The sequence below is a fragment of the Sapajus apella genome, unplaced genomic scaffold (genome assembly GCF_009761245.1).
Source record: "Sapajus apella isolate SASKATOON/1434 unplaced genomic scaffold, GSC_monkey_1.0 scaffold20, whole genome shotgun sequence".
Taxonomy (NCBI): Eukaryota; Metazoa; Chordata; class Mammalia; order Primates; family Cebidae; genus Sapajus; species Sapajus apella.
This window is the reverse complement of record NW_022436960.1, coordinates 11,907,138-11,935,096: the sequence shown is the minus strand read 5'-3', so window position 1 is coordinate 11,935,096 and position 27,959 is coordinate 11,907,138. Positions and strand designations below refer to the sequence as shown.

The following is a 27,959-nucleotide window of genomic DNA, read 5'->3' as shown; positions in this document are numbered from 1 at the left end:
TGGGGGCAATTTGCTATTGGTCCCCTGGCCTGAGGGATCACCATCTCGCCTCCTGCCCAAGGTGCCCCAGTACTAGAAACAGCTGCCACCTAAAACAATGGCCACTCTCTTCCAGGAACCCAGTGGCCTTCTGTCATACTGGACTGAAAGGAGCATCCTCCCACCTGAGGTAAGGGCTGGTTCCAGTCCCACAAACCCAATATGAGATGGCTGGGGGAGGTCCCTGCGCTGCCCAGTCCCTACCTGGACGGCACAGCCCAGCACCAGCAGCAGCACCTTCCTGATTTCCTCCATGCTCTTCCCTAGATCAAGAGAGCAACACATTTAATATCAGATAAATCTTAATCATTTCTCTACTCAGTGACATTCACTTAGGCATATACACTCCATCTAGCTTCCACGTGTGGCTTTCTTTACTTTCTATTTTGAGACAGGGTCTCGTTCTGTCACCCAGGCTGGAGTGCAGTGGCAAGCTCACGGATCACTGCAGCCTTGGCCTCTCAAGGCTCAAGTGATCCTCTCACCTCAGCCTCCCTAGTAGCTGGAACTATAGGCACATGCCACCATGCTCCGCTCATTTTTGTATTTTTTGAAGAGATGGGTTTGTGCCATGTTGCCCAGGCTGGTCTCAAACTCCTGGCCTCAAGTGATCCACCCACCTTGGCATCCCAAAGTGCTGGGATTAAAGGTGTGAGCCTCCATACCCAGCCTTATTTACTTTTTAAACCAAATGAGAATTCTGTATCTAACTACTTGAAGTCCCACTCCAACTATGTCATAAATATCTCCCCATGATAATTAATGAACTGTGACATCAGCATCCCTTTTCAGAGCATCAAGTAAGCAAAGTACACAATGGAAGAGAACAACTCCCACAGGAAACACTGAGTCGACTCTAAGTAAGGCTGTATACAACCTTACCCATTTTACTGTGAAAATTTTCAAACAGACACAGGAGGACAGTATAACGAACCTCCACAATCCACCCAGCCTCATGCTATCAACATTCTACACATCTCCCTCTTACTCCTCCTTCCCCTTTTTGTTCTTAAATTTGTTTAGCTGGAGTATTCTACAGTAAATTCCAGAGAACATAAAGACATCCTTTTTTTTTTTTTCTTGGATACAGGGTCCCACTCTACTGCCCAGGTTGGGGTGTAGTGGTGCAATCACAGCTCACTGCAGCCTCCACCTCCTGGGCTCAAGCGATCCTTCCACCTCAGCCTCCCGAGTAGCTGACACTACAGGTGTGCACCACCACAACTGGCTAACTTTTGTATTTTTTGTAGACAGGGTCCCATAATGTTGCCCAGGTTGGTCCTCAACTCCTGGGCCCAAGTGATCCTTCCGTCTCAGCCTCCCAAAGTGTTGGGATCACAGGTGTGAGCCACCACACCTTTCTGATGGTTGCATACTTTGTAAAGCGATGCCACTAACTTTTTCAACCAATCCCCTTCCAGAGGTTTAATTTTTTTTTTTTTTTTTGAGACAGAGTCTCACTCTGTCACCCAGGATGGAGTGCAGTGGCTCAATTTCGGCTCACTTCCACCTCTGCCTCCTGGGTTCAAGCGACTCTCCTGCCTCAGCCTCCTGAGGAGCTGGGATTACAGATGTGTGCTACCACGCTCAGCTAATTTTTGTATTTTTAGTACAGATGGGGTTTCACCATGTTGGCCAGCCTGGTCTTGAACTCCTGACCGCAGGTGATCCACCCACCTCGACCTCCCAAAGTGCTGGGATTACAGGTGTGAGCCACCATGCCCAACTAAAATATTTCAATCTAAACAATGTTATAAAGAGTATTGTGACAGCTAATTCTTTATGCATTCCTTTTTAAGCTTTTCATATTGATGAACTGCCCCGGAGACAGGCTCTAGCATTTCATCATGGGAAATACGTGTGATCCCCATTTTCCGACCCTTATCCAACACTTACCCTACCACTCCTTCTCAACTCTGTCAGGCCAAAAATCCTATTTCGTCATTCCAAGCTGTGTTTTTTATTGTGCTTGAGGCTGAATGCATCTTCACCTGTTTATCTATCTCAAATACTTAAACAGCAGTAGGAATACCTGGGCTCAAGACAACTGGCTTGGTCACCCAGGAGCTGTGTGACTCACACAAGCCATACTCTGTCTCTAAGCCTCAGTTTCCACATCTATGAAATGTGCAGTGTTCCCTTTCAGGTTAAAAAAAAAAAAAAAAAAAAAAAAAACCAGGCCAGGTGTGGTGGCTCACGCCTGTAATCCCAGCACTGTGGGAGGCTGAGGTGGGTGGATCACAAGGTCAGGAGATCAAGACCAGCCTGGCCAATATGGTCAAACCCCATCTCTACTAAAAATACAAAAAATTAGCTGGGTGAGGTAGTGGGCACCTGTAATCCTAACTACTCAGGAGGCTGAGGCAGGAGAATCGCTTGAACCAGTGAGTCAGAGGTTGCAGTGAGCCAAGATTGAGTCACTCCAGCCTGGGCAATAGAGTGAGACTCTGTTTCATTTAAAAAAAAAAAAAAAAAAAAAGTGCCTGGAGCCATCATTGCACCGCTGCACTCCAGCCTGGGCAACAGAGTAAGACCCTGTCTCCAAAAAAAAAAAACCAAGCACAAACACAAAAAAAACGCCAAGCGCGGTGGCTCACGCCTGTAATCCCAGCACTTTGGGAGGCTGAGGTGGGCAGATCACAAGGTCAGGAGCTCGAGACCATCCTGGCCAACATGGTGAAACCCCCGTCACTACTAAAAATACAAAAATTAGCTGGGCGTGGTGGCGCGTGCCTGTAGTCCTAGCTACTCGGGAGGCAGAGGCAGGAGAATCACTTGAACCAGGGAGCTGCAGGTTGCAGTGAGCCAAGATTGTGCCACTACATTCCATCCTGGGCAACAATGTGAGATGCCATCTCAAAAAACAAACAAACAAACAAAAAAACTATGTGTTCTGCCTTTTCATTAAATCCTATCATCTTTGAGGATGAAAGGACATGCCAGAAAGCTTTCTTCTCTTAAAATACTTAACCAACTCACACACTGGAATACAGTGGCCCAAAGTATCAAAGACGGCTGGGATGAAAAAAACCAAAACGCCATCCTGAGAGCCAACGCTGCAGTTCATTTCAGATCCTTGGGCATAAGCAGTGAATATGCAACCTCTCCTAAGACCCTCAACTGAGAAATAGCTAAAATTGGCTTTCCTTGAGATAGTGACATCATTGTCAAGCCTCAGAACTGGGATCTGGGAGTTCACTGAACCAGAAACCCAGCCTATGCCCCGACCTGCCCCCACCAGCCTGAAGGCAGGGAAGAGAGAGACTGGTGGGCTGGGCCATGGGGCAGGGCTAAGACCACTTTCCTGATATGAGAACACACCTGAGAATAAGGCTCAGTGTTGCAAAGCTATGTTCTGAGGTTAAATCCTTCTACTACTAAATGTAGAAATTCGTCGGTATTTGAAATTGAAAAATTCTCAAAGTCTTAGTATTTTTTTTTACTTGAGGTCTTTTATTTGGCTCAAGACACTCTAATCCATAGACTAATTATCACTACAGTGGCTCACTTCCTTATTAACACAGAGCTATTAATCAGCCACTTAATTTTAGTTTTGATAAAGAGAAAAAAGGCCAGGCATGGTGGCTCATGCCTGTAATCTCCACACTTCGGGAGTCCAAGGTGGGAGGATCACTTGAGGTCAGGAGTTCAAGACCTGCTTGGCCAACATGGTGAAACCCTGTCTCTACCAAAGATACAAAAATTAGCCAGGTGTGGTGGCGGGCACCTGTAATCCCAGCTACCTGGGAGGCTGAGGCAGGAGAATTGCTTGAACCTGAGAGACAGAGGTTGCAGCAAGCTGAAATCACTCCACTGCACTCCAGTCTGGGTGACAGAGCGAGACACTGTCTCAAAAAAAGAGACAGAAAAGGGAACGCCCACATGAGTGTTAAGGCCTCCAATCAGTCTTTCTGACAGTGCTTGCCGGCTCAGCCCACGTCACCCACCTCCCCCTTTCCCTTCTGTCAGCCCACAGATCACTGACAAGTGCTCCTCACATGCCCGTGCTGGGTATTAGAGGCGCAGACCCTTCCCAGCCATCACTGGTTTGTCTTCCTATAATGAGACTCACTTTCTGAAAGGCTACTCACCTGGTACTGTACCCACTAGAGGAGCTGAAACGCTAAGGGCCTGAGATCAGCCCGAACAGAAGTCAGGGTTAGCACAGAAAATCTTCATGTACTCTACTCACAGCAAAGCCCTCAAAGGAGCTAATTACATCTTACTGTACAGTCATTTAGACAACTCTGGTGATCCATTTCCCCAGCCCAAAGCAGATTACAACAGCAAAGTAAAAGGACGGCAAGTGCCAGAGAGGCTCACTGATCACGTTCTGAGAGCAAGAGACCAGAAGCCCTGCACAAACCCTGCACACACCGGAGGGCTCAAAATTACACTCTAAGGCCAGGTGCAGTGGTGTGCACCTATAATCCCAGCACTCTGGGAGGCTGGGGCAGGAGGATCGCTTACATTCAGGCGTTCAAGGCTACTCTGGGCAACATAGGGAGACTCCCTGTTTTTCTTTTTTTCCCTTTTTTGAGATGGAGTCTCACTCTGTCACCCAGGCTGGAGTGCAGTGGTGCAAACGCAGCTCACTGCAACCTCCGCCTCCTGGGTTCAAGCCATTCTCCTACCTCAGCCTCCCAAGTAGCTGGGATTACAGGCGCCCACCACCACGCCTGGCTAATTTTCGTATTTTTAGTAGAGATGGAGTTTTACCATGTTGGCCAGGCTGGTCTCGAACTCCTGACCTCAAGTGATCTGCTCGCCTTGGCCTCCCAAAGTGCTAGGATTATAGGTGTGAGCCATTGCACCCAGCTGAGACCCCGTCTCTATTTAAAAAAAAAAAAAAAAAAAAAAAATTAGCCGGGCCTGGTGGTACACCATTTGGAAGGCTGAGGCAGGAGGATTGCCTGAGCCTGGGAGGTTGAGGCTGCAGTGAGCTTTGTTTGTGCCACTGCAGTCTGGCCTGGATGACACAGCAGGACCCCGTCGCCAAAAAAAGGAAAAAAAAAAAAAAAAAAAAACCCACAAAAACAAACTACATTCCGAGGCTTTCAGTGACAGAGCAAAGGGTTTGACTCTCTCAGCACCCTCAGCACCCTGCAATCACACACAATGACAATCCTGAGTCAATCATTCATTCCCTCATTCATCCCAACACCCATTAGACATCAAGAAAACACTAAATCTGATCCACAGCGCTGGTTAGACGAGTATGGATTCCTGTTTGCTAAGGTTTGCAACAGAAGGGAAAAAGGTTTTTGTTTTTTTTTGTTTTGTTTTTTTGTTTTTAAGACGGGGTTTCACCATGTTGGTCAGGCCGGTCTTGAACTCCCCACCTCAGGTGATCTGCCTGCCTTGGCCTCCAATGTGCTTGGGTTACAGGCGTGAGCTACTGCGCCTGGCCTGGCAAAAGGTTTTAAAGGTACAGAATTAAGTTTAGAGAAATATTCATGGAAATAAAAATAAACTCTTCAGTGATTAACAGATTACTAAGAAATTCACCTCTGCCCTCATTCAAATGAAGCAGAGCAGTGCTGGTTCTCACCAGGCTGAGTGAACAGAACCTTATGCCTATAACAAGTGCATCCCGTGATCCCCACCCTACAGATTCCTACGAATTAGTTTTTTAAAAGCGCTCAGGGCGGGGAGCAGAAGTTTCCTCATTTCCTATGAGAAGCCGATGGCCAATTTCTTTTAGGATTTCAGTAGTAAGAAAAACTGCTATTTCCATAAATCTACCAGATTGTGGGTTTTGAAGTTTCAAAACACAACAGAAGATTCCCTCCTGGATCCTTGCCAGTAGAACTGGCTCAATGACACAAGCAAGCAGGCCAAGAAGAAACAAACTTGCAGACAGCTCCCTGCCAAGTGCCTACTATGTGCTGGAAGCCAAATCTGCAATCTGAAAGCTAATACTATGGGAACCAGGAAAGGAACTTCTAATTTGCAGCAAGCCTCAGGGCAAGGATTCTAAAGGGAATAACCTCTGAGATGAGTCCCATAGATGAGGAGGAGACAGACTAATTGGATAGGCAAGTGTGGGCTTTCCAGGCCTAGGGGACAGCATGTGTGAAGGCTGAGAGGTAAGAAAGCACGCCGCTTGTCAAATTATAAGCGCTTTGGCTAGGTGTGGTGGCTCACGCCTGTAATCTCAGCACTTTGGGAAGTGGAGGCGGGCAGATCACGAGGTCAAGAGATTAAGACCAGCCTGGCCAACATGGGAAAACCCCATCTCTACTAAAAATACAAAAATTAGCTGGGCACGATGGCACACGCCTCTAGTCCCAGCTATTCAGGAGGCTGAGGCAGGAGAGTCGCTTGAACCCAGGAGTCAGAGGCTGCGGTGAGCCAAGATTGCACCACTGTACTCTAGCCTAGTGACAGAGCAAGACTCCACTTCAAAAAAAAAAAAAAAAATGATTTAAGTGCTTTTGTGGTTACACTTACTTGAGGTGGTGTGTTCAGAGGGAGAAACAGGGGCAGGTTATAAAGCGACGTGGATTCCTACACCAAAAAAGTCACAAGCAACCACTGGGGGCGGGGATCGAGAAACAGCAGACCAGGCACACTCCACGTTTAACCCACATCTACACTCTCTCGAGTACAGGAGAACCCCAGGGGAAATCCCAGGATGGCCTGAGTCAATAGCTGAGTCTAAGAAAAACCTTACCTTACTACCTGTTTCCTGGAGTCTTGACACAAAGAAATTCACCCCAGCCTATCTTAGCAGAAATGGAATGCTGACAGGCCAACATGAGCTATAGACAAAACTGCAGAACGTTAACCGTCAATAAGCTTCCAAAACAGAAGGGAAACTGCATGACAGCACACATTAGCAAGGGCATATGTGAGGATAGAAACGTAGTCGGACAATTAAAATACACCATCCTCTAAAATGTACATTACATCAAGGTTTAAAAATTCTGCGACTTGCTAATCCTGAGTCCATGGCGGACATGATTAGTCAATCACAGAACTTTCTGACGTCGGGGTGGAACTAGGCCTCAGAATCCTTCTGAACACAGCACTCTACGGACTATCAGTTAACGGGCGTTGACACATGGAACAAAACCTATCTTCCTTCCATGACTGGTATATAATCTGAAGAGTCCTTTTTGACTCCACTCTTTGGTTCTTTAAGATGTAGCCATGCAAATGTTCAGAAGACACTTTTTTTTTTAGACAGAGTCTTGCTCTGTCACCCAGGCTGGAGTGCAGTGTCACGATCTCGGCTCACTGCAACCTCCACCTCCTGGGTTCAAGCAATTCTCCTGCTTCAGCCTCCCAAGTAGCTGGGACTATAGACACGTACCACCACACCTGGCTAATTTTTTTTTATTTTTTAGTAGAGACAGGATTTCATCATGTTGGCCAGGCTGGTTTCGAACTCCTGACCTCAAGTGATTCACCTGCCTTGCCTTCTCAAAGTGCTGGGATTCCAGGCGTGAACCACCACATCTGGACAGAAGACACTTTCTGATTTCTGGACACAGAAACTAAACCTTGTTGTGTATAAATGATGATGGAGGTGTGAAGTTGGAGATTTACGCAATGGCAGGCAAGCATCCCTTTCCAAGAGGGAGCCCTTCCAGCCCCAAACTGAATGCCCTTTGCTGGGGTTGAAGGCACAGTGATTTCTCTGCACAGATGACTAGGTCAGAGATAAAACAGTGAAACTGATTCCTCTGACTTGCTAACTCAGCTCCCCACAACCTCAGAGGTCTAGGACCTGCAAATCACCAGCCAAGCTCAGGGTTTAACCCTCACAACCTGGAAGGACTGACTGTATTCTGCAGAGGTAATTCTGCCCTTCCCGCCAACAGACCACCATTACTGCCCCTTAACATACAGCATGCTACCATTTGACTTAATTCCAAAAGCAATCCCCCAAAGGCGGCATTATTATGAGCTCCATCTTAGAAACAAAAAGAATGCAGCTCAGAAAGGCTGAGCCACAGAACTAAGATCTGCCCCCGGGTCCACCACCACCTACCGTCTCCTAGCTTAACTACGTTTCCTTCTAAAGCGGGAAACTCCGCGGTTTCACTTCTGATCCCCGTGGCCCCATGCAGGTTATTCAACCAGCGTGCGCTGACTGGGTGGTGGTAACTGTTAGCATCAAGTGCTTGGGTAGAACAGCAAAGAGAGCAGTTTCAGTTTCTCTCTTCTACGGCACAGATATGTGTGCTTCATAATTCTCTTCTCTTCTGGCTTACACGCTGGTGTGAACCACTAACTGCTGTCCCTGGTTTTGTACTTAAAAACCAGTTATTTCATAAAGATGCTCACAAGGCTCTGACAGTGATTTGAAAACAGCAGTGTAACAAACACGACCCTGTATTCTCTCCTCAGTGTACAGGCACACCCCAACACTCACCCACGCGGGCACAGCCCTGAGGGCCTCCTCAGGGCTCAGCTTACAATGGGAAGAGCTGTTCACTATTATTTTAACAGTCAGGGGTACTTCCCAGGCAGTGCTGAGGAATAATAGAGGTGGAGAACTCACCATGGGTGGGCACATGGGGACCCTCCATCATACGTGTTCCCACCCACGGGGAAGGAGCCAGGCACCTCTACACACGGGCTCACATTCCAGGGAGCGACCCCTGTGAAATCCTCATGTCACCACATGTGCCCCCACCCCGGCATTAACATAACCAGGCACAAACACTGATCAACCATGGACTCTGGCAGGCACTAAGCCACAGGCCTGTGTGGAATGGTGCGGGAGCCTCCGCGGCACCCTGATCAGTGGCCCTTCATCCTTGTGTCCCTCTGCTGCCTGTGTCAAGTTGGCCCCACCCTCACAGACCCCCCCAGTACCACCAGGCACCACAGAAGACAGCTGCCCCCAGATCATGTAGAACAATTTGAAACAGCCCCTTGGACCACCCTCACCCCAAAAATGACTTCCTACTCCACCTGCCTGCCACGGCTGCAGAAGCTGAGAGCGAATCCATTTCCCAGTACCAAACAACTGAAGGACAGAAAAGCAGCATCAGCCAAAGCCTGCAGAGTTTGCCCTGGGAGGGGTGAAGAGTGAGGGCAGGTAGGGGACACTCTGGGAAAGGGTCCCTCCCAACCGCCAGGCGGAAAACTCAAACCTAAAGACCTTTGACAAACAGCATCTCTTCCCTCCTCTGCAGATGGCGGTGGCCACAGAGAGCAAGCATGCTGGAAGCCATGGTGTAGCTGTGGCAGCCAGCAGTGCGTTCTCTCTGTGCCCAGGCCATCGCTAGGAAGTTTACTAACAAAGTCTGGTCTCTAGGCAGAGCGGCGGGTGCCCAGAGGCCGACATGTGGGCTGTGCTGTGACGCTGGCCTGGGCTTGGTGTCAGCCAAGCTCTGCACCTTCCTGGGAAAGGAAAGTCCCGGCTCCTGGCTCCCAGCTCACGTGCCCCAGCACCACACACGGGCTGGAGGCCTCACTTCTGGATCCAACAAGCAGCACGGAAGCAAAGAAGCAGGACGGAATCAGGGTCGTCTGAAACAGCATTTGGTTGCTTTTCCAAAACTTCTCTCTCAAACATGAAAGAGGAAATTTTAGAACAATCAAAATGCCTGCAAGATTAGTTTTCTCTTTCTTTACTTATTTCTTCCCTCCCATTCAAAGGCCCCAAGCTTTTTTTTGCAAATATGAAAGTTACATATATACATACATATACATTTGTACACAGGATTAGAGAATATGGGCCAGGAGAAATAAAATGAAAACAACAAGGGTAGGGGAAAAGAACACAAAAATGGCTCATTAAGCCTGAGTGGCAGACCCTGGGCCTCCACACCACACAGCAAGCAGGCTGGAGCCAGGGCGGGACAGGGGAGGGCAGCAGGGCAGGGAAGACAGCGCTTTCGCTCTGTAGCCCAGGCTGGGGTGCTGCGGTGCGATCTCAGCTCACCGCAACCTCTGCCTCCTGGGTCCCGGTTCAAGCAATTCTCCTGCCTCAGCCTCCTGAGGAGCTGGGATTACAGGCACATGCCACCATGTCCAGCTAATTTTTGCATTTTTAGTAGAGACGGTGTTTCACCACGTTGGCCAGGTGGGTCTCCAACTCCTGACCTCGTGATCCACCCACCTTGGCCTCCCAAAATGCTGGGATTACAGGCGTGAGCCACCTCGCCCACTTTTAATTTTTAAAAGCGCAATCTCAGCAGCAGGAGGACTGCTCCCCACAAGCCAGAGTCTGAGCCTGTGCCTGGGTTGCCAAGGTGGAGGTCAGCAAGCCTCAGGCACACCCAGCCCTCACAAGTTCCCGGGGCCCTCTGAAGGAAGGCAGGGCTACACCACGTGGGCTACAAGAGAGACGTTTCCATGGGATCTGAAAAGCACTCCAAGGATACCCTAGGAGGAGAGCAAGTCAAAACTGAGAGGGTTAAATATTAAATTCCAAGGAGTTTCAGGAGGTCTGTTTCCTCTGGCCTATGAAACCTAAACCTCAGCTGTCACAGAAGACCTCCTCTCTGCCCCAGGGTTGCGGCTCCTCATGGGACTCCCAGCCAACTTCCACTCCCCTGAGCTTGTTCCACCTAGAACACCTTTCCTTGCTTTCTCTGTCCGAGGCCTTGCCCAGATATTGCCTCCTCCAGGAAGCCTTCCTGACCTATCTAAGCAGAACGCATCAGGCCCCCTGCACTGGCTGTGAAGCACGTTCTCCCACCATCTTCTGTCCTGGAATAAATGTCACTGTAGACTCTGTCTTCCCCTCCTGCCTCAACACAGACTGGGGGCTTCCTGAGCAGAGGCAGCCTGTTCATCTCACCAGCGGAGGGGAGCTGAAGGAGGGGACTGGGCTGAGCTCTTTCTGTGAGCCTCTGGCCTAGGGGTTCAAGCAGCCAGCTTAGACGAGGAAGGATGCAAGGGTATTATTTGGGGAGGTCAGAAATCTGGCCTTCTGACTTCCTCAGCCAGTGCAGTAAATACAGCTAAGAAGGAATGTCGGTCAGAGCATTTTGTGTGCACAGAACCCTGACTCTTCGGGGTGCTTCTTCTGTAGCTGGAATGCTCTCCCTCTGTAACCACCATAAGAGGGAGAAAACATAAGACAAAGGGCCAGGCCACTGAAGAGCAATTACTGAAACACCAAGGATATTCCCAAAGATTCCAGTGGTATTCACAGACAGGACCCTGCGGGTGTACATATGGAGTCGCAGCTCCTCCCGGGCTCCCAGGAACCATGCTTGGCATTTAGAAAGTAAGAAACATCGGGGCAGACCGGTAACGGTGACCCTCTTGCTTGGAACCAGTGGCCAACTATCCATGAAAGTAGCCACCTGTGCAATTTATGGTGCGAAATCCATCTTTCACCTAGGGGGACCTCCATGCTGTGTGTCTCTGAACAAGCTCCTCCGCTCTCTGGGCTGAGATTCTGCATCTATATGGCTCGTTCCCTTCCATTCTAAACGGCTTCGGTGGGACCGGCAATGTGTGAGTCTGGAGCCACTACTGCACTTGGATGCAAACCCTGGAAGACAAAACAATGCTCTCTTCCAGCACGACTGTCCTATGATTCATCGCAGAAAGTAATTTGCTAACACCCTGGCTTCCTGTCAGACAAATCTAGTCTTTATTTGTGCATGTGGCACAGTGACAGGCCTGGCTGCTGAGAACGATGCTGAGAAGCCAGAGCTGGAGGGACCCCGGAGCCCGTCTAGCTCCACCCAACACCCTCCCTTGCTGCTCAGACAGCACAGGCGAGAGCTCCTGTTTCTCATAGGCTTCTTGTAGAATGCACTCATCAGTAACCACAGAAAATGTCTAATAGCTGCACGGCTGGCCAGATGGCGAAGGTGGTTTTCAGGGGGTCATCTCAGGCCTAGGGGAGACAGAGACATGATACTAGGCGCAGACGGAATCTCACTTGACCCTGACCACTGACAAATGGCCTTCTTATCTGTGACAGCAAGTGATTAACACCTGCTGGGGGCCCCAGCTTGAGGGAGGAACAAAGTGGAGAAAGGACAAAAGGTGGGCGCCCTGCATGGATGCTAGATTTACTGAGCACCTACTACGTGCCAGGCACTGATCCATTCAGAATGCACTGACAACAAAATTCCTAACGTTCCTGCTCTCATGAGAGCATGCACCCTAGACGGGGAAGAGTATGCGATGTCACAGACAGGAAAAAGTAAGTGAACAGCATAGTCACAGGTGCCGAAAGGTATGGAGGGAGGAAAGCAGAGCGGACAAAGACGACCGGGCCACACTGAGCAGGGCCGCACAGGAGGGGTTCACACAGCTCGCTGGCAACCAGAACAGCCAGCGCACAGGCCCTGGCGCCCAGAGGGGGCTGCAAAGTGACAGTCAGCTGATGAGGAGTAGGCTGCTCGGGCTGCCATGCTGGGAGCAGACTGCAGGGGGCAGGGGTGAGGACACCGCCCTGGGGAGCAGCCAGGACAACGCAGGGTAGCTAGGGGGGCACTGAGGGGAAACAAAGCAAAGGACACTCTATGCCACTCAGGCCCAGAACCCTGCACGCTGCCCCACTATGGGTGCCCGCCTCTTCTGCTATGAGCCATCATATAAAAGTGAGGACGGGGTTCAAGCAGGGTCCAGTCAGAGCCCAGGCCATGCTCAGAGAAACAGAGACTACAGCAGTGAGTCACCAGACAGACCCCCTCCCCATGGACATGGGTACAGCTGAGAGTGAGCTGCAAAACCACAGCACCATCAGAGCAGAAACCCAGAGACGGCCCCGGGGCGGATACAGCACAAGGTGGTGAGGAGTTTGGGCCAAGAAGGGTAGATGCCAAGGAGAGGTTTCAAACACAGTTTTAAGTACACGAAGTACTGTTTCCTAGTCACTGCACTGTCCCTGACGGCCACCCAGGGTAGGAGAGTGAACACCCTTCTGTCTGATGGGTGTGGGAGGTTAAGTAAGGCATACAGAGAAACTAAGTTGTGACACCTCCGTTTTTCAGGTCAGAGAAAGGGGACAAATGCATAGCCTCCCAGGGTCTTTTAGGACATTTGTTTTGGGGGACAGCGATGCTGTGTTGGGATCTGAAATATGGGAGCTTGTGATGTTATGTGTCCAAAACAGAAAAGTTACCCCACACAACAAAATGTTATAAATGGCCGGGCACGGTGGCTCATGCCTGTAATGCCAGCACTTTGGGAGGGGAGGATCACAGGGTCAGGAGTTCGAGAGCAGTCTGGCTAATATGGTAAAACCCCATCTCTACTAAAATTACAAAAATTAGCCGGATGTGGTGGTGCATGCCTGTAGTCCCAGCTACTCGGGAGACTGAGGCAGGAGAATCGGTTGAACCCAAGAGGCGGAGGTTGCAGTGAGCTGAGATTGCACCATTGCACTCCAGCCTGGGTGACAGAGCAAGACTCCTTCTCAAAAAAAAAATAAATAAATAAAGTTATAAATAGTACGATGTCGGCATCCACCGGAAAGAGTACAAAGCAAGACCCTCACACGCGCAGGGACAGATTTAGTTGAAAAGCACACGCCCACCCAGCCCAGGCAACCACACAAATTATAAAAACACCAACTTTGTTATTTGTTTAAAAAGAAACGAAAAAAGCTTCACACATCTATTTTTACAATTTAAAACTGAAAATGCTATTTCATAAATACTTCTCTCTGCCCCCGGCACTGGTGTCTGCATCTTCCTACTGCTGGATGTCCCGTGCCAGCCTCCTCTGCTGTCAGAGCACCCTGGGGCCCCTGTCAAAACTACCCGTCCGTGCACCCAGCTCCTGGACCCCCAGCCCCGATGCACTGCCCTGCATGTGCAGCCTGCCGAGGCCGCCGTCCAGCATGTCAGTCAGCGCAGCCCAGGGGCCCTGCGAGCCCTCGGTGATGGACAGTTACTCCCACCCTTCACTTTCCCAGAGCTCACTGTCCAGTTTCTCCAACTCCACCTCTGGAGCTGGGACCAGAACCTCTTTGATCCACATGGGCCGAGTATATACCATGGTGGTCCTGGGGACATTCAATTCACCTGTCAACAGTCCAAAACCAGCTTCCCCCTGACGTTCTAAAGCTGGATTGTGGTTAGGGTTATACGACTCTGTATATACACTTATGAAAAACATCACTGAACTACACACTTACAAAGGGTGTATTTTATAGCATGCAAATGACACCTCAATAAAGCTGTTTTTAAAAATATCAGCATCCACATCTCTACAGATGTTTCTGTTTGGCAGCAGACCCGAGGTGGGGACTACGTTCTCTGCCATGGACAATCTCTGTCTGTGGTGTTGGGAGGTGCCTGATGGCAGCGGGGCACAGAGAGGACAGGCTTCCAGATGGCAGTGGAAGGGGAGACACCTGCGGGATGAGACAAGGGGAGCACCAGCAGGAACAGGGGCAAGTTACACAGGTGGCATTGGAGCTGAAGGTAGGGGTGAGGATAATCGGGAGAAGGATGTGTTTCATATTAGGGTCAACCATATACAACTGCCGTTTTTGCTGGTCACAAAAGGCTGAATACTGGCAACTGCCTACAGTTCTACCTGACCCATAGATGTCTGTGTGTGACAGAAGAAGGGGCTGAGGTGTGGGGGCGGACAGAAAAGGTTTCCAATCAGCCTCTCTGCTTACAGGCCAGCTGGCCAAGGGCATGGCACCCAAGCCCTCTGAGCCTCAGTTCCCTCACCGTAAACGGATATGGGCGCAGCCACACCCCAGAAGCACATTTTCATTCCTTCAAAACAAATTTTAATTAACTAAAGATGGAGTCTTGCCGGTCACCCAGGCTGGAGTGCAGCAGCACAATTACAGCTTACTGCAGCCTCAACCTCCTGGGCTTAAGCAATCCTCCCACCTCAGCCTCCCAAAGTAACTAGGACTACAACTGCATGCTACCATGCCCAGCTAACTTTTTTATCTTTTGTAGAGATAGGTCTCGCCACCACGCTTGGCCTTTCATTCCATCTTTAACTCATGTTCAGTGCCAAGCACAGGTTGGGCTTGCTAGGGAGTGACTGTCCTCCTCTCTTGTCCTCCACTGTCCCCAGGGTAGGCAAACAGCAGGACTAAGCCATTGCCAGCCTCTGCAGGCATCTCTCTCATCCCCTCCCCTAACACCAGCCCCAAATAAACCAGGAAGGCAGCACGGTTCTGCTCAGCAAAAGAGATTCCACTTCCCTGAAGTTACCAGAAATCATGAGAGTCCCCATTGCCCCTGGAGCCCAGGGCTGTGGCCAACATGGACTGCACTTGGCACCCCTGCGTTTCTCTGGGGGAGCTGTGAAATAAAGCTGGAACACACATGGCCCCACAGGAGAGCCGGCAAGGCAGCAGAACCAAAGGCTGCCTTCTACTAACTCATGGAGTGGGAGAGGGCACTTGCTGTCACGGGCCACCAGGAGGGCCAGGGGTGGCCTTTGTAGAGTCCACACGTAAGGCGGTGAGTGCCCACGGACCAGAGCACTGAAGACTAACTGGGGTCCCAGGAAGTTTCTCCTTCTGGCTCATGCACAGAAAAGGCGGACACCTCAGCCAGCTGGAGCCCAGAAAGAGTGCCCCCACGCAACAGGGAAGCCGCTGCTGTCCACACGCTATGTATGCAGATAAACACACGCAAACGTGAAAGGAAGGCAAGGCATCGCTCCATTTAACGCACCCAGGGAGTTATCTGTCAGGTAAATTAAGTTCTGACTTTCTGTAAGATGCCAGGAGGAATTTCGCGTGGTCTTTCTTTTTTAAATGTTATAATTAGGGATGAGGTCTCACTATGTCACCCAGCCTGGTCTTAAACTCTTAGACTCAAGTGATCCTCCTCCCTCAGCCTCCCAAAGTTTTAGGGTTACAGGAATGAGCTACTGCTCTCAGCCTCATTTGGTCTTTCAAACTCACACTGAGCATCAGAGACTGCAGGGACCTAGAACCCATATCTGCCAGCAGAGCCGAGTCCAGCAGGGAGACCTAAGAGATCAATGAGCTCCGTCACCGAGCATGAATGAAGGCTCGTGGGACCCAGTGAAGACAAATGTCAGTTCTTTAAAGAGATTCTTACTCTCTTGTCTAAGGTGCCACACTCCCTGATGGTGTCAGCTGATTCCACATTTACTGAGGGGGTGAGTCCACCAGACCGTACGACTCAGGCACCTAAACCCAGACCCATCTTCCCAGGAGGAACAGGCCGTGGCCTCGTCGGCCTCGGCACACACATCTGAGGGATTGGGAAGGCTTCATTCTTAAGGAAGAAATGTGCTCTTGGCTGAATGCCTCAGGGTAATGGACCCTCACTCTTTAAAATCTCACCAAAATGATCACGTGTTTTCATTGTGCTGGCCCAAGCTGGCAGCCAGAGCTCTATGGCCAACAGCTGCCCGAAGCTGATGGCACTGCCCGGGCACTGCAGGGGGGGAAGGGGGCGGCTTTCACTCACCAGATAGTGGGTCTCTGCCAATCATCAAAACATTGGGCAAATTCATTACAATCAGCTGCTGGAGAACTTCCTGCAGAAACAAAGGGGAAAAGATACCATTAAGAACCGGAAACAAAAATAAAGAGGGATTAAGTAAATTACAATTAATGAAGCCCCTGGGTGGGTGCGCAGCCACCTGGGTGACCACGAAGGTGCTAATAATGACAGCAAGGGGCACGTAAAACGCAAACTCAAAAGCCAAAGCCTCACTGTATTTCTGTCTTGACAGTTAGCAAATAAAAAGTATGTCTACAAGAGATTTAATGGGGTTATGAAAAAAGAAAAAGTGTATTTTAAAAAGAAAATAAAAGCTAAAATTATGTCTACATAGGTAGAGAGGCCTTCGGAAAAAAAAGGTGATGTACGGCATGCTAGGATGGCAGAAGGATGTCTCCTTTTTAAAGATATCCTTATTTTCATCATGACAACAGCATGGGAAAATAAAAAATAAAAACAAAAACAGAAAAGATATCCTTATTTTTCAGCCAGGCGCAGTGGCTCACGCCTGTAATCCCAGCACCCTGGGAGGTAGAGGTGGGTGGATCACGAGGTCAGGAGATCAAGACCATCCTGGCCAACATGGTGAAACCCCACCACTACTAAAAACACAAAAATGTTAGCCAGGTGTGGTGGTGGGCACCTGTAATCCCAGCTACTTGAGAGGTTGAGGCAAGGAGAATCGCTTGAACCTGGGAGGCAGAGGTATGCAGTGAGCCAAGATTGCACCACTGCACTCCAACCCCGGGCGACAGTGTGAGACTCCGTCTCGGGAAAAAAAAAAAAAAAAAAAAAAAAAAAAAAAAAAAAAGATATTCTTATTTTTATTGTATGGCTTGAGCAATTCAAAAATTAGGAGGCCAGGCACTATGATTCCTGTCTGCAGTCTCAATGCTTTAAGTGGCTGAGGCGAGAGGACAGCTTGCTTGAGGCCAGGAGTTTGAGACCCAGCCTGGGCAACATAGCAAGACCCCATCTTCTCTCTCTCTCTCTCTCTCTTAAATTAGCCAGGTATAGTGGTATATGCCTGGGCAACACAGCAAGACCCCATCTTCACACACACACACACACACACACACACACACACACACACACGAATTAAATTAGCCAGGTATAGTGGCGTATGCCTGGGATCCCTGCTGCTTGGGAGGCTGAGGTGGAAAGATCGCTTGAACCCGGGTGGTCGAGGGTACAAGGAGCTAACATCTCTGCACTCCAGTCTGGAGAACAGACGGAGATTGTCCCCAAAAAAGAAAAATAACAATAACAAGGAATAAATATTAAAGAGATGCTACTGAGCCTTTCTAATCTGATGGTTCAGGATCCAGCACTACGCATATCTTTCACAAGTTATAAACGGGACACTTCTCTCCTTTACAGCACGGACTTCCTTAGTGAGGGATACATCAGAGCTGCTCTGCACAGCCAGAGGTGGGGCACAGGCAGCGAGCTGCCTTCTGGCCCTCACGCCAACGGGCCTGGAGAGAAGGCCCAGCCATCTGCTATCAATCAGGCTCCCTCGTCTGGGTCCGTTTTACAGGCTCTCCTCAGCGAGCCTGCGCACAGACCTGCCCACCACGTACATCCCTGAGCATTTCTCGGGGCAAATCAGTCTTCCATGCCCAGATGCACCATGTCATTCACAAATAAGGAGATCTTAAAATTCCAGTTCTGGCAGGGCACAGTGGACACACCTGTAATCCCAGCACTTTGAGAGGCTGAGGTGGGAGGCTTGAGCCTGGAGTTCGAGACCAGCCTGGGCAACATAGGAAAAACCCTATCTACAAAAAATTAAGCATCAGCTAGGTGTGGCACTGAGCCCTTGTGGTCCCAGCTACTCGGGGGACTGCCTGAGCCCAGGAGTTCCAGGCTGCAGTGAGCTATGTTGCACAACTGCACGCTAGTCTGGGTGACAGAGCAAAACCCTGTCTGTCAAAAAAAAAAAAAAAAAAATCCAATTTTACGGAAGACAAAGAATAGAGTGGGTTTCATAACTATTCTAAAAGTGACCACTATAGAAATTCTTCACCAAGAAAGCTCCTCTTAGGCCTTTTGGAAAATGTTTCTGTTGAGACACAACTGGTTTCACAAGTCACTCTATTGCGTAACAGGCGGAATCTCCAGCGCTAGAAGAAGAGGGGGTAATTACACAGCCCACATGGCCCAGGTGCGTATCTCAGACCATCTCTGAGTCAGATTAGAATGGGGGGCCTATGCCACGTGCCAGGAGAGGCCAACACCTGCAGAGAACTTACAAGATGTGGTTTTATCGCCCCCCATTTACTGTCTGTGGCTCGTGTCCACACTGCGGGAGGAGATATTAAACCGTGAGGTATATCCCACTCCAGAACACACCAGCCCCCTTCCATTCAATGCTGGAATCACGTTTCTCCATTATCCAGGGTCATATGCAGCGATGGCTCATGCTTTCTCAAACATGTCTCAGCTGGCAAATATCTGTCCGCATTGGACAATAGTGTGAATTGTTGAACAGCCTCAGTCCTCCTTTAGGGCTTGGGAAAAGTCAATGTGAAAAAAATCCTCTCTTAAGTGCATGAGTTTGCCAGACGGTTCTAACACCCTTGCTCTACCACCCCCCGCAAAATACACAAGTAAAATCAGTGAAATCTAATTTCCGGCTAACTTATTCAGTGAAAGGAGGGTGCCCAACGACATTGGCCTGCCCCTCTCGGCCTCAAGACTATACTCCAGGCCGGGTGCGGTGGCTCACCCCTGTAATCCTAGTACTTTAGGAGGTCAAGGTGGGCGGATCACCTGAGGTCAGGGGTTCAAGACCAACCTGGCCAACATGGTGAAACCCTGTCTCTACTAAAATGCACAAATTAGCCAGGTGTGGTGGTGCATGCCTGTAATGTTAGCTACTCAGGAGGCTGAGGCAAAAGAATCGCCTGAACCCAGGAGACAGAGGTTACAGTGGGCCAAGATTGTGACACTGCAATATACTGAACTGCAGCCTGGGCGATAGAGCAAGACTCAGTCTCCAAAAAAAAAAAAAAAAAAAAAAAGGCTATACTCGTGTTCCAGCCAACCCAAGGAAGAACAAAGGTCATCACCAGCAAAGCATCCACAGTCCCCTTTCCAACTCTTGGCTGGCTTTCTCCTGCCATGTGCCCAAGCTCAGCCCTGTAGCCGGGTCAACATGTTTATAAGTGAGATGCAATATATGAAATCATCTTGTTTCGTTGTTTTGTTTTTTGAAATAATCCGAAGGTCATTGCAAAAAACGCAAATTGTTATTTTTATGCAAACGTTAATCTAAGCAAAATACAGCTGGAAATATTGCTAGAAAATGTATGTCTTCTCCTTCCAAAACAGGATGTTCAATTTGGTCTAATCAGTACTTTCTAGTTTTCCCACAAGAAACGTGTCATTTGTGCAATTAAGAAATAACGTTTTAGGAACGAACAATGTCTGTCTGAGTTGTTCCTTTCAAAACACCATGGGTCTCAAGATGAAATCCTACAGCCAAAGCCACTCCCAAGCCATTACCTGTCCCCCTTAAAGAACCATCAATCACATTTCCGGCAAAAACTGGCTCAGACGCCAGGGCTGTCCAGCAGTATACATAATTGAGACATACTAATTTCAAATTTCCTATTAGCCACCTTTAAAAAAGTAAAAACGGGTGAAAATATTCAATTTTAAGTCAATAGAACCAAAATACAATCATTTCAACCCACAACTGCCATAAAAATGTATTGAGATCTTTTACATTTCTTTTTCTTTCTTTCTTTTTTTTTATTTTTGGTAGAGAGGGTGTTTCACCACATTGCCCAGGCTGGTCTTGAACTCCTGGACTCGGGCAATCCCAGCTACCTCAGCCTCCCAAAGTGCTAGGGTCACCTCGCCCCGGCTTTGCATTCTTTTTTCATACAATGTCTTTGAAATCAGTGTATATTATACTTACAGCACATCTCAATTCATATGCTACATTTTCACTGGAAATACCTGTTTCCAGATTTCATGAAATCTAGAGTTGAAAAAGTACATTTGTCGGAGGTAAAATATGCTGAGATTAAGAAAAAATAATTTTAAGAAAATCTTTTTAAAGAAAGAAAAAGTAAATTTGCATTCCTAGGTTGTTCCAAACACATTTAAAAGTTTTCCTACAACTAAACTGAGTGCCAGTTTTTAAATTTAAATGAACTAAAATAAAAAATTCATTTCCAGAGTTACACTGCCCTGAAGGCCACACGCAGCTGGTGGCTGCGGGGGCCTCAACACCAGACCTTTGCCCTCCCCCTCGGACAGTGTGGTGGGGTAGAGGGGCCTCGGAGCCAGCCCTCAGTCTGGCAGGGACGTGAGGAGGTTGCTGATGAGGGGACCCTCCCACGTGGCATCAGGACAGAAAACCGCTCACTTGGAGGCCGCAGCTGATGCCGTCCCGCCAGGGCACCTGGTCACACCCCGGCCAGCTACGGGTGAGGCAGGACCACACCAGGCTGTAGAGTGCAAGCCCAGTGATGCTCCAGACAGGCCCCCAAATTTGCCAACGAGCCCTCCTCGAGTCACTCTGGCCTCTGCAACGGCAGCAACAGGTGCCAAGGCAAGCCTGAGGGACAAGGGACACACACCAGCCTCGCTGAGGCCTCTGTCTTGTCACTGGTCCTTGTGGTCTGATGGACGGGGGAGAGGAGAGTCAGGCTTGGGGTACCGCCCTCCCAGGGAACCCCCCTTCAGAGCACACGGCGGGGTGCAGCGCCGCAATCCAGGGTAGACCGCACCCCTCACTCCTCCCCATTCCTCCGCCTTCTGCTCTAGCTTTGCTTTCGGATCCTAACATAAGATTTGGCTTTTCATAAATGACAGTGTGCCAACTGCATCCTGGAATGACTCCACGGCCAATTAAATGCTTTAAACAAACCAAAAGAAAAGTCAACGAACAAAGGGTCAGAGGCAGGTGCATTTGTGTTCTGGGTGCTGCAAGGGCTACTGGAGTTCCCAGGGGAGAGGGCAAGGCTGAAAAGCACTTTGTAATGTAAAAAGGGGAGAGGGCTCACCCACCCGACACTACCCTGGTCTCAAATCCAAAATCTAGGCTCTTATCAGTAGCCCTAGAGGAGGTGCCACACCCATGGGGGAGGGGAAGGGCCGGCCAGGAACGTCTCAGGAATCGTCTGTCACTCCAGCAGGAAGGTCCTGGGGTAGCAGCTGTGTCTGCAAATGGTGTCAACGAGGTCTCCATTCTCAGCTACCAACCCAGATACAGGAGGCAAACTGAGGGTGGCCCTGGGCATGCGGGGTCTCAAGGCCGGTCACACTGGCTTTCCAAGGTCCTAGGTGAAGAGTTCTAAGAACAGAACCAAAGAGGAAGGTGATTCTGAACCCACTGGGGACAAGCATGAACGTTCTTGTGGAGAAATGAGGACTGTCCCCAAAACACAGGATACAGGTGTCCCAATCCAGGCTTCACAGGCGATGAAGTTCCAACAGGGGAGGATGATGTCAGATGGCAGAGGTGCCTGGTCAGGGAGTGAGGCCCGTGTTGGGTGGTGGGGCCACTGCAAACAAGACCAGAGTCCAGGCCAATGGCATCCCTGAGCTCCTGATGCTAAGCACTTGTCACTGCTGGCTCCAGAAGGTCACAGGCACCCTATGGTCCCCTCCAGCCTAAGTGCTCTCCTCCTCTCCCCCAGCTCCCTCACATCTCACCCCTCCCAAGCAAGGGCCGCCCTGCTGGGGCTTCTGCCCTCCTGAGAGGCACAAGGACAGAATGAGTGGCAGGCAGATGCCTGGAGCCAGTGCAGCAAGCAGGGACCGGGGCGGGATGGGACTGGGCTGGAAGGACCCAAGGAAGGGGGCCTCCCTTCTCCACCTACGGTGGCCCCTCACACCCGATGTGGCCCTGTGTGGCTCCTGGGGCTTGTAGAAGCAGCTCATTTTCTGTTTTGTCCGATTGAGGCCATTACAGAAACACAGGCCATTATATAACACCTGCACTGTTAGGGGACATGTCACTTCATTCCTTTCCAGCCCGTCTCGATCTGGGACTTGGAAACACTGCATCCACTCAACCATGTTCACCATGGGCTGAATGTCTTAGAGGCCCTGAACTGAGCCCCCACTTTCTTTTGGGACCCTCTCCCTTGGTTTGCGAGTACCCTAAATGACATCCTCAGTCCCCCTCTGAGAACAAGCATACGGACCCCAATTCTGAGTCAACCATTCACTATGCAGTCAGCCCATCAATCACAGACTCTTAAAGGCCCTAATCCTCCTCAGAACTTCAAACGGAAGCATGAAAGAGGTGTGAGATTAGAGAAGAGCACTCTGACAGTTTTGCTGCAAAGTAACGCTGGGGGAACGGTTAGGTCTGGGGGAACGGTTAGGTCGTGGATGCTATGGCCACTCGTCCCATTTAGGAAGGCAGCAAAGAAAGCTCGAAGGTGTAAAAAGACACGTAATTATATGCATAGTAGGAAATGTATGTTGAAAAAGAAAACAAAACCTCAAAGGAAATATATTACGCTAAAATGACAGAATTTTCTTTATTAGAGTGATTAGGACAAGAGCAAGTTCCGCAGGATTTTCTAAATATTCTGGAAAGATTCCCACAGAGACCAGATAGACCACTCAAGGCATCTATTTACCAGGTATTTCAGCTGTGAACATGACAAATCCACTTAAAATACAAATATATATGACATATATACATATGGCCATATATATATGGCTGGGCATGGTGGCTCATGCCTGTAATCCCAGCACTTTGGGAGACCAAGGCATGTGGATCATATGATGTCAGAAGTTCAAGACCAGACTGGCCAACATGGCAAAACCCCATCTCTACTAAAAATATAAAAACTAGCCAGGCATGGTGGCATATGCCTGTAATCCCAGCTACTTGGGAGGCTGAGGCAGGCGAATCACTTGAACCTGGGAGGCAGAGGTTGCAGTGAGCCGAGATCACACCACTGCACTCCAGCCTGGGCAACAGAGCAAGACATCATCTAAAATATATATGTGTGTGTGTGTGTGTGTGTGTATCCATTCTTCCCTAGAGCAAGACATCACCTAAAGAGTGTGTGTGTGTGTGTGTGTGTGTGTGTGTGTGTGTGTGTGTGTATGTATCCATTCTTCCCTCTGAGACAATTCACCAACTATCCAAGCTGGGGAATGAAGTAGATCGTCATTTTAAAAAATACCCACAGAAAGCAATCCGCACCTCCAAGCAGCTTCTCATCAGGAGAAGCAAAGCCTCTTGCTTGGGAAGAATGGATGAGAGCCAGAAGCACCCAAGGAGCCTGCAACCAGTGATGGGGCACAGGGGTCCTGGGGGAAAGGCTGACTCCCAGGGTACAAGCCCCATGAAGACAGAGGCTCAGAGGTCCCAGAAAAGGCCCACTCAACACCTGAGGCAAAGTAACGGCCTCCTGCAAAGACTTCACATCCTGCCAGGGCTGGCTCAACCTCTGTGCCTGCTCCATCACAAAGGCCATTTTCTCTGCAGGTGGGAAAAACAGTAATGGTCCTGGGAATGATTCAGGTGGAAACACCACCCTGTGCATGTGCGGCAGGGTTAGCTTCAGCATCCACTGGAAACACCGCCCTGTGCGTGTGCGGCAGGGTTAGCTTCAGCATCCACTGGAAACACCGCCCTCTGCGTGTGCGGCAGGGTTAGCTTCAGCATCCACTGGAAACACTAGGATTGTTGGACCAAGAACAATGATTTCATGAAGAAATGGGAGAAATTATGTTTCTCCTTCTAAATGAAACTGAATCTCACGGCTTTGCTATTTTACCAGGAAGGAAGAATAAATGCTGCTGAAAGCCAAGCGTTTAGGCCCAGGGGACGCCCCTCCGTGGTGCTGTGATGGGAGCTGCTAATGCAGAGTAAATGACAGGGAAATCCCAGAAAAGTTCAGACGAAAGCTCAGCACAGGCATCCAAGGATGGAGGTGACACTCATGGTTGTCAAGGAGACCAAGATGGTCCAAACAGCAAAGAGAGCCTTCCACAGAGCCAGAGCAAAAGCACAGAGAATGCTGCCGTTGGCCCACACATGCTCACAGTCAAGACTGAAACAGCAGAGGCTTGAGTGGCATCAGCTTCGCAGGTGCGCCCAGCACACCTTAGACACTGTCTTCCCTGAAGCAAAAAGCCAGGGCACTTTCTACACCTTTAGGTCTGGTCTGGGGTTCAAATATTCGGAAGACACACCCTGCATATACCTTGCAGCAAGCTGAGCAGCCTGGCTGGGAGGGAGGAAGCCAATGGTAGCACAGTATAGGGAGTACTGCCAAACTGCCCAGGTAAGTCTGGGAAGGCTTCCCAGAGGAGGCAGCTTCTGGGCTGGGCTGTAGAGAATGCTTAGGAGTCTGACACGTGACAGACAGAGCCAGGAAATGGATTCACTGCTAAGTGTGGAAAGCAAGTCAACCCCTCCATTACCATGAGCATCAAGCTGAACTACCTACACTCTCTGCGTGTCCCACAGGGTGCCCTTCCTCCCACAGCCCCAACCCCAGATTACCACCGGCCAGACTCTACCCTCCCTCCCTCCAAAGCTCAGCTAAAATGCCCCCTCCTCCAGGCAGTCAACGATTTTTTTTCTCCCCCAAACTCCTAATGCTTCTTCACCTGCCCCCTTCTGTGGCACTTTCCATACTGTGTGTGTCAATCAGTTCCCCACTCCAAAGTGACGAAAAGTTGCTAATAATGACAGCTGGGAAAAAAAAAAATTTTTTTTTTTTTTTTTTTTTTTTTTTTTTTTTTTTTTGAGACAGAGTCTTGCTGTCTCTAGGCTGGAGTGCAGTAGCTGGGACTACAGGCATGTACCACCTCACCCAGCTAATTTTTGTATTTTTAGTAGAGATGTAGTTTCACCACGTTGGCCATGATGTTCTCCATTTCTTGACCTCATGATCTGCCCACCTCAGCCTCCCAAAGTGCTCGGATTACAGGTGTGAGCCAACGTGCTGGGCTGATAGTTGGGAAAGTTAAATTGAAAATATTCCTCAAAATGTATATTGAGTCCACAGTTTTTAAAAACCTCTATGGTGGAGGAGGCGTCTTCCCTGTCTCTTCCACGCTGACGAGGCAACCAAGACCTGAAAACTGACTGCTCCGATCTATCACTGCAAGGAGGGTGTTTTCTCTGCTAATTCCTGTGCCTTAAAACCTGGCAAAATCTGCCACCATATTCCTTAAGATTCACAGCCTGTAGCTGTTAGCAAAAGTTAAAAACATTTCAGAGTGGGGAAAAAAAGCTTCAAATTTGTTTTAGAATTTTTCATTAGAACTTGTATAAGTGGAATACTGAATACAGATTTTTAAAGACATTCCAAAGTGAACTGGTAATGCTGGTTTGAATATACCATGCTTTCCAACTATAAAATCCCAAATGCAATAGTTTTACAAACAAACTGAGCAAAACTAAATTAATTTTAAATTCCTAAACTACAGAAGTGACTTCAGACAGGAAAGGCTCTACATGTATTCTAGTGTTCCCAGTGTCTAGTCCAGGGCTCTAAGAGGGACGTCTAAACCCCGAGGCAGTAACACTTCCAGAAACGGCCTGGGGCTGGCTATGCTTTAGGCAGGTGGGCTGCTGCTGGGGGACCCCCCAGACAGCTGTGTTAGTCAGGAGGGATAGTCCACGGGTCTCCTCTGCAGGTGTTGGAAAGTCCACGCTCATCCCATTGATTAACTCTCCACAGGACACATCTCACCACCTCTTCCTGGGTTTGGCCGGGAGCAGCCCCTGAATGCATTTCAACAACTTGATGGCCAAGACAGACACCACCTGATGACCTGGCACTGGCAACCCACCCACCTCATGCTCTATTGCTAGAAACACCAGACAAGGGAGAGGTTCCATCTCCTTTCTCCTCCTTCCTCCCTGACATTCATGCGAGGTGGCCAGGACAACAATTATTAGCATTTCCAGCTTGAGGGAACAACGCAGAACTATGTCATCGACAGTTTGCCAGCAGGGTCCGGGGCAGGGCCAGGGATGGAACCTCAGGCCTGGACAGCTTCCCCCATAGACACCGTCTTCTCTGATCCCCGAAGCCAGGGCACGTTTTACAGCGAAAGTCCGCCCCAAACCTTCAATAACAACTCATGACACAGCCTGCTGCCCGACCCCAGCCAATCACACCCCCCAGGGTGTCACCTCATCGGAGGGCAACAGGGACTTGACCCCAAAACCAACACTTTCTGGGCTGCTAACTACACCCAGAGCACAATTTTCCTTTCTTTTTTTCCTTTTTTTTGAGATGGAGTCTTACTTGGTCGTCCAGGCTGGAGTGCAGTGGAGGGATCTCGGCTCATTGCAACCTCCGCCTCCCAGGTTCAAGCAATTCTCCCACCTCAGCTTCCCAAGTAGCTGCAATTACAGGCACCTGCCGTCATGCCTGGCTAATTTTTGTATTTTTGTAGAGAAGGAGTTTCACCATGTTGGCCAGGCTGGTCCTGAACTCCTGCCCTCAGGCGATCTTCCCAACTGTTGGGATTACAGGCGTGAGCCACTGTGCCCAGCCAATTTTTTTTTTTAATTCATTATCATAACTTTTCTCTTTTACCTCTGGAACATAGCACATTTTCTAACGTAGCCACTGAGAGGAAACCCAAGCAGTGATTGATCCTCGCTGCCAGCACAAAGCCCAGCCCACACGCTTGTAACTCCATCTGCACAGGGGCTCTCCTCTCCACCACGGTCTCCCTTTGACTGGGGTGGGAGTCCTGGCAAAACAAGTGGCAATGAAGTGCTTTCATGTTACAAGACCGTCATGTAAAGCTGCTGATAGATTCAATCCATCTGTTCTACCTCATTTCGATTAATCCTGGGGTCCCTGGGGCCTGGCACCAACTGCAATCTACACAGGCCCAGGAGTGCCGGCTCCCCTAATAAGGCCACCCCATGTCTCAATACCCAGCTACCAACTCAGCCAGCCGAGGTTACCATGTCATCAGAAAAGCCCCTCCCACGGAACACTTCCTAACTGCCTGTCCTCGTGGCTGCGTTCACAGAAACAAACATAAGCTGGTTCTTTGTTCACAGGAAAGAAAACAAAGATTTCCTTTGAGCTGACCCGGGAGGAGGGGAACCGTTGGGAAGGAGCACCTGGAAACTCAGACACCACCACATGAGGGCAGAGCCATGAACTCCTGCCTCTGCCTGTAATCTGCTGTGTGGTCTCAGGCAAGTCACAGTCCCCTCTGAGCCATACCCTCATCTGTACCAGGACCGAGACTCCACTGTCTCTAAGGGACTTCAGAAGAGGGGAGGGAGGGGCTAGAAAAGGAGATGCTCCCGGCAAGAGAGGCAGCACAGCACATCTTTATGGCATTAACTTGGCTGCCAGCTCTCACCAGCAGGCAAGTGCCCACGCATCCAGAAGAACCCAGGGAACCCGGCAGGCAGGGAACCGGAGGATGCTTCAAGTACACACAGGAGTGCCTGCCACCTTCCCTTTAGAGCTGCATGATGCCCGCCCGGATTGCTCTGTGGGCAGAGTTGTCTCATGTGATGCCAGGAAGGACCTGTTCTGAGCCCCTGAGCCA

General features: G+C 49.5%; 1 protein-coding gene and 1 long non-coding RNA gene across 6 annotated transcripts in view; one reads left to right on the top strand and one right to left on the bottom strand.

Moving 5' to 3' along the window:
• Positions 1-27,959, bottom strand: part of CCDC88C (coiled-coil domain containing 88C) — a 150,101-nt gene that overhangs the window by 74,007 nt on the left and 48,135 nt on the right. For 4 of the 5 annotated variants that reach the window (XM_032287622.1, XM_032287624.1, XM_032287627.1 and 1 more), the window contains exons 4-5: positions 16,395-16,464; positions 244-302 (exon numbers count right to left, since the gene is read on the bottom strand). In XM_032287622.1, the coding sequence (XP_032143513.1) occupies positions 244-302; positions 16,395-16,464 (129 nt within the window). Of the gene's footprint in view, positions 1-243; positions 303-9,157; positions 9,923-16,394; positions 16,465-27,959 lie in introns of those variants that run through there. The other variant, XM_032287626.1, reaches the window with a different exon arrangement.
• On the top strand, positions 5,163-5,502 carry LOC116557878. The gene is made up of 2 exons (XR_004271739.1): positions 5,163-5,299; positions 5,459-5,502. It is a non-coding gene; the product is annotated as an uncharacterized LOC116557878 (long non-coding RNA).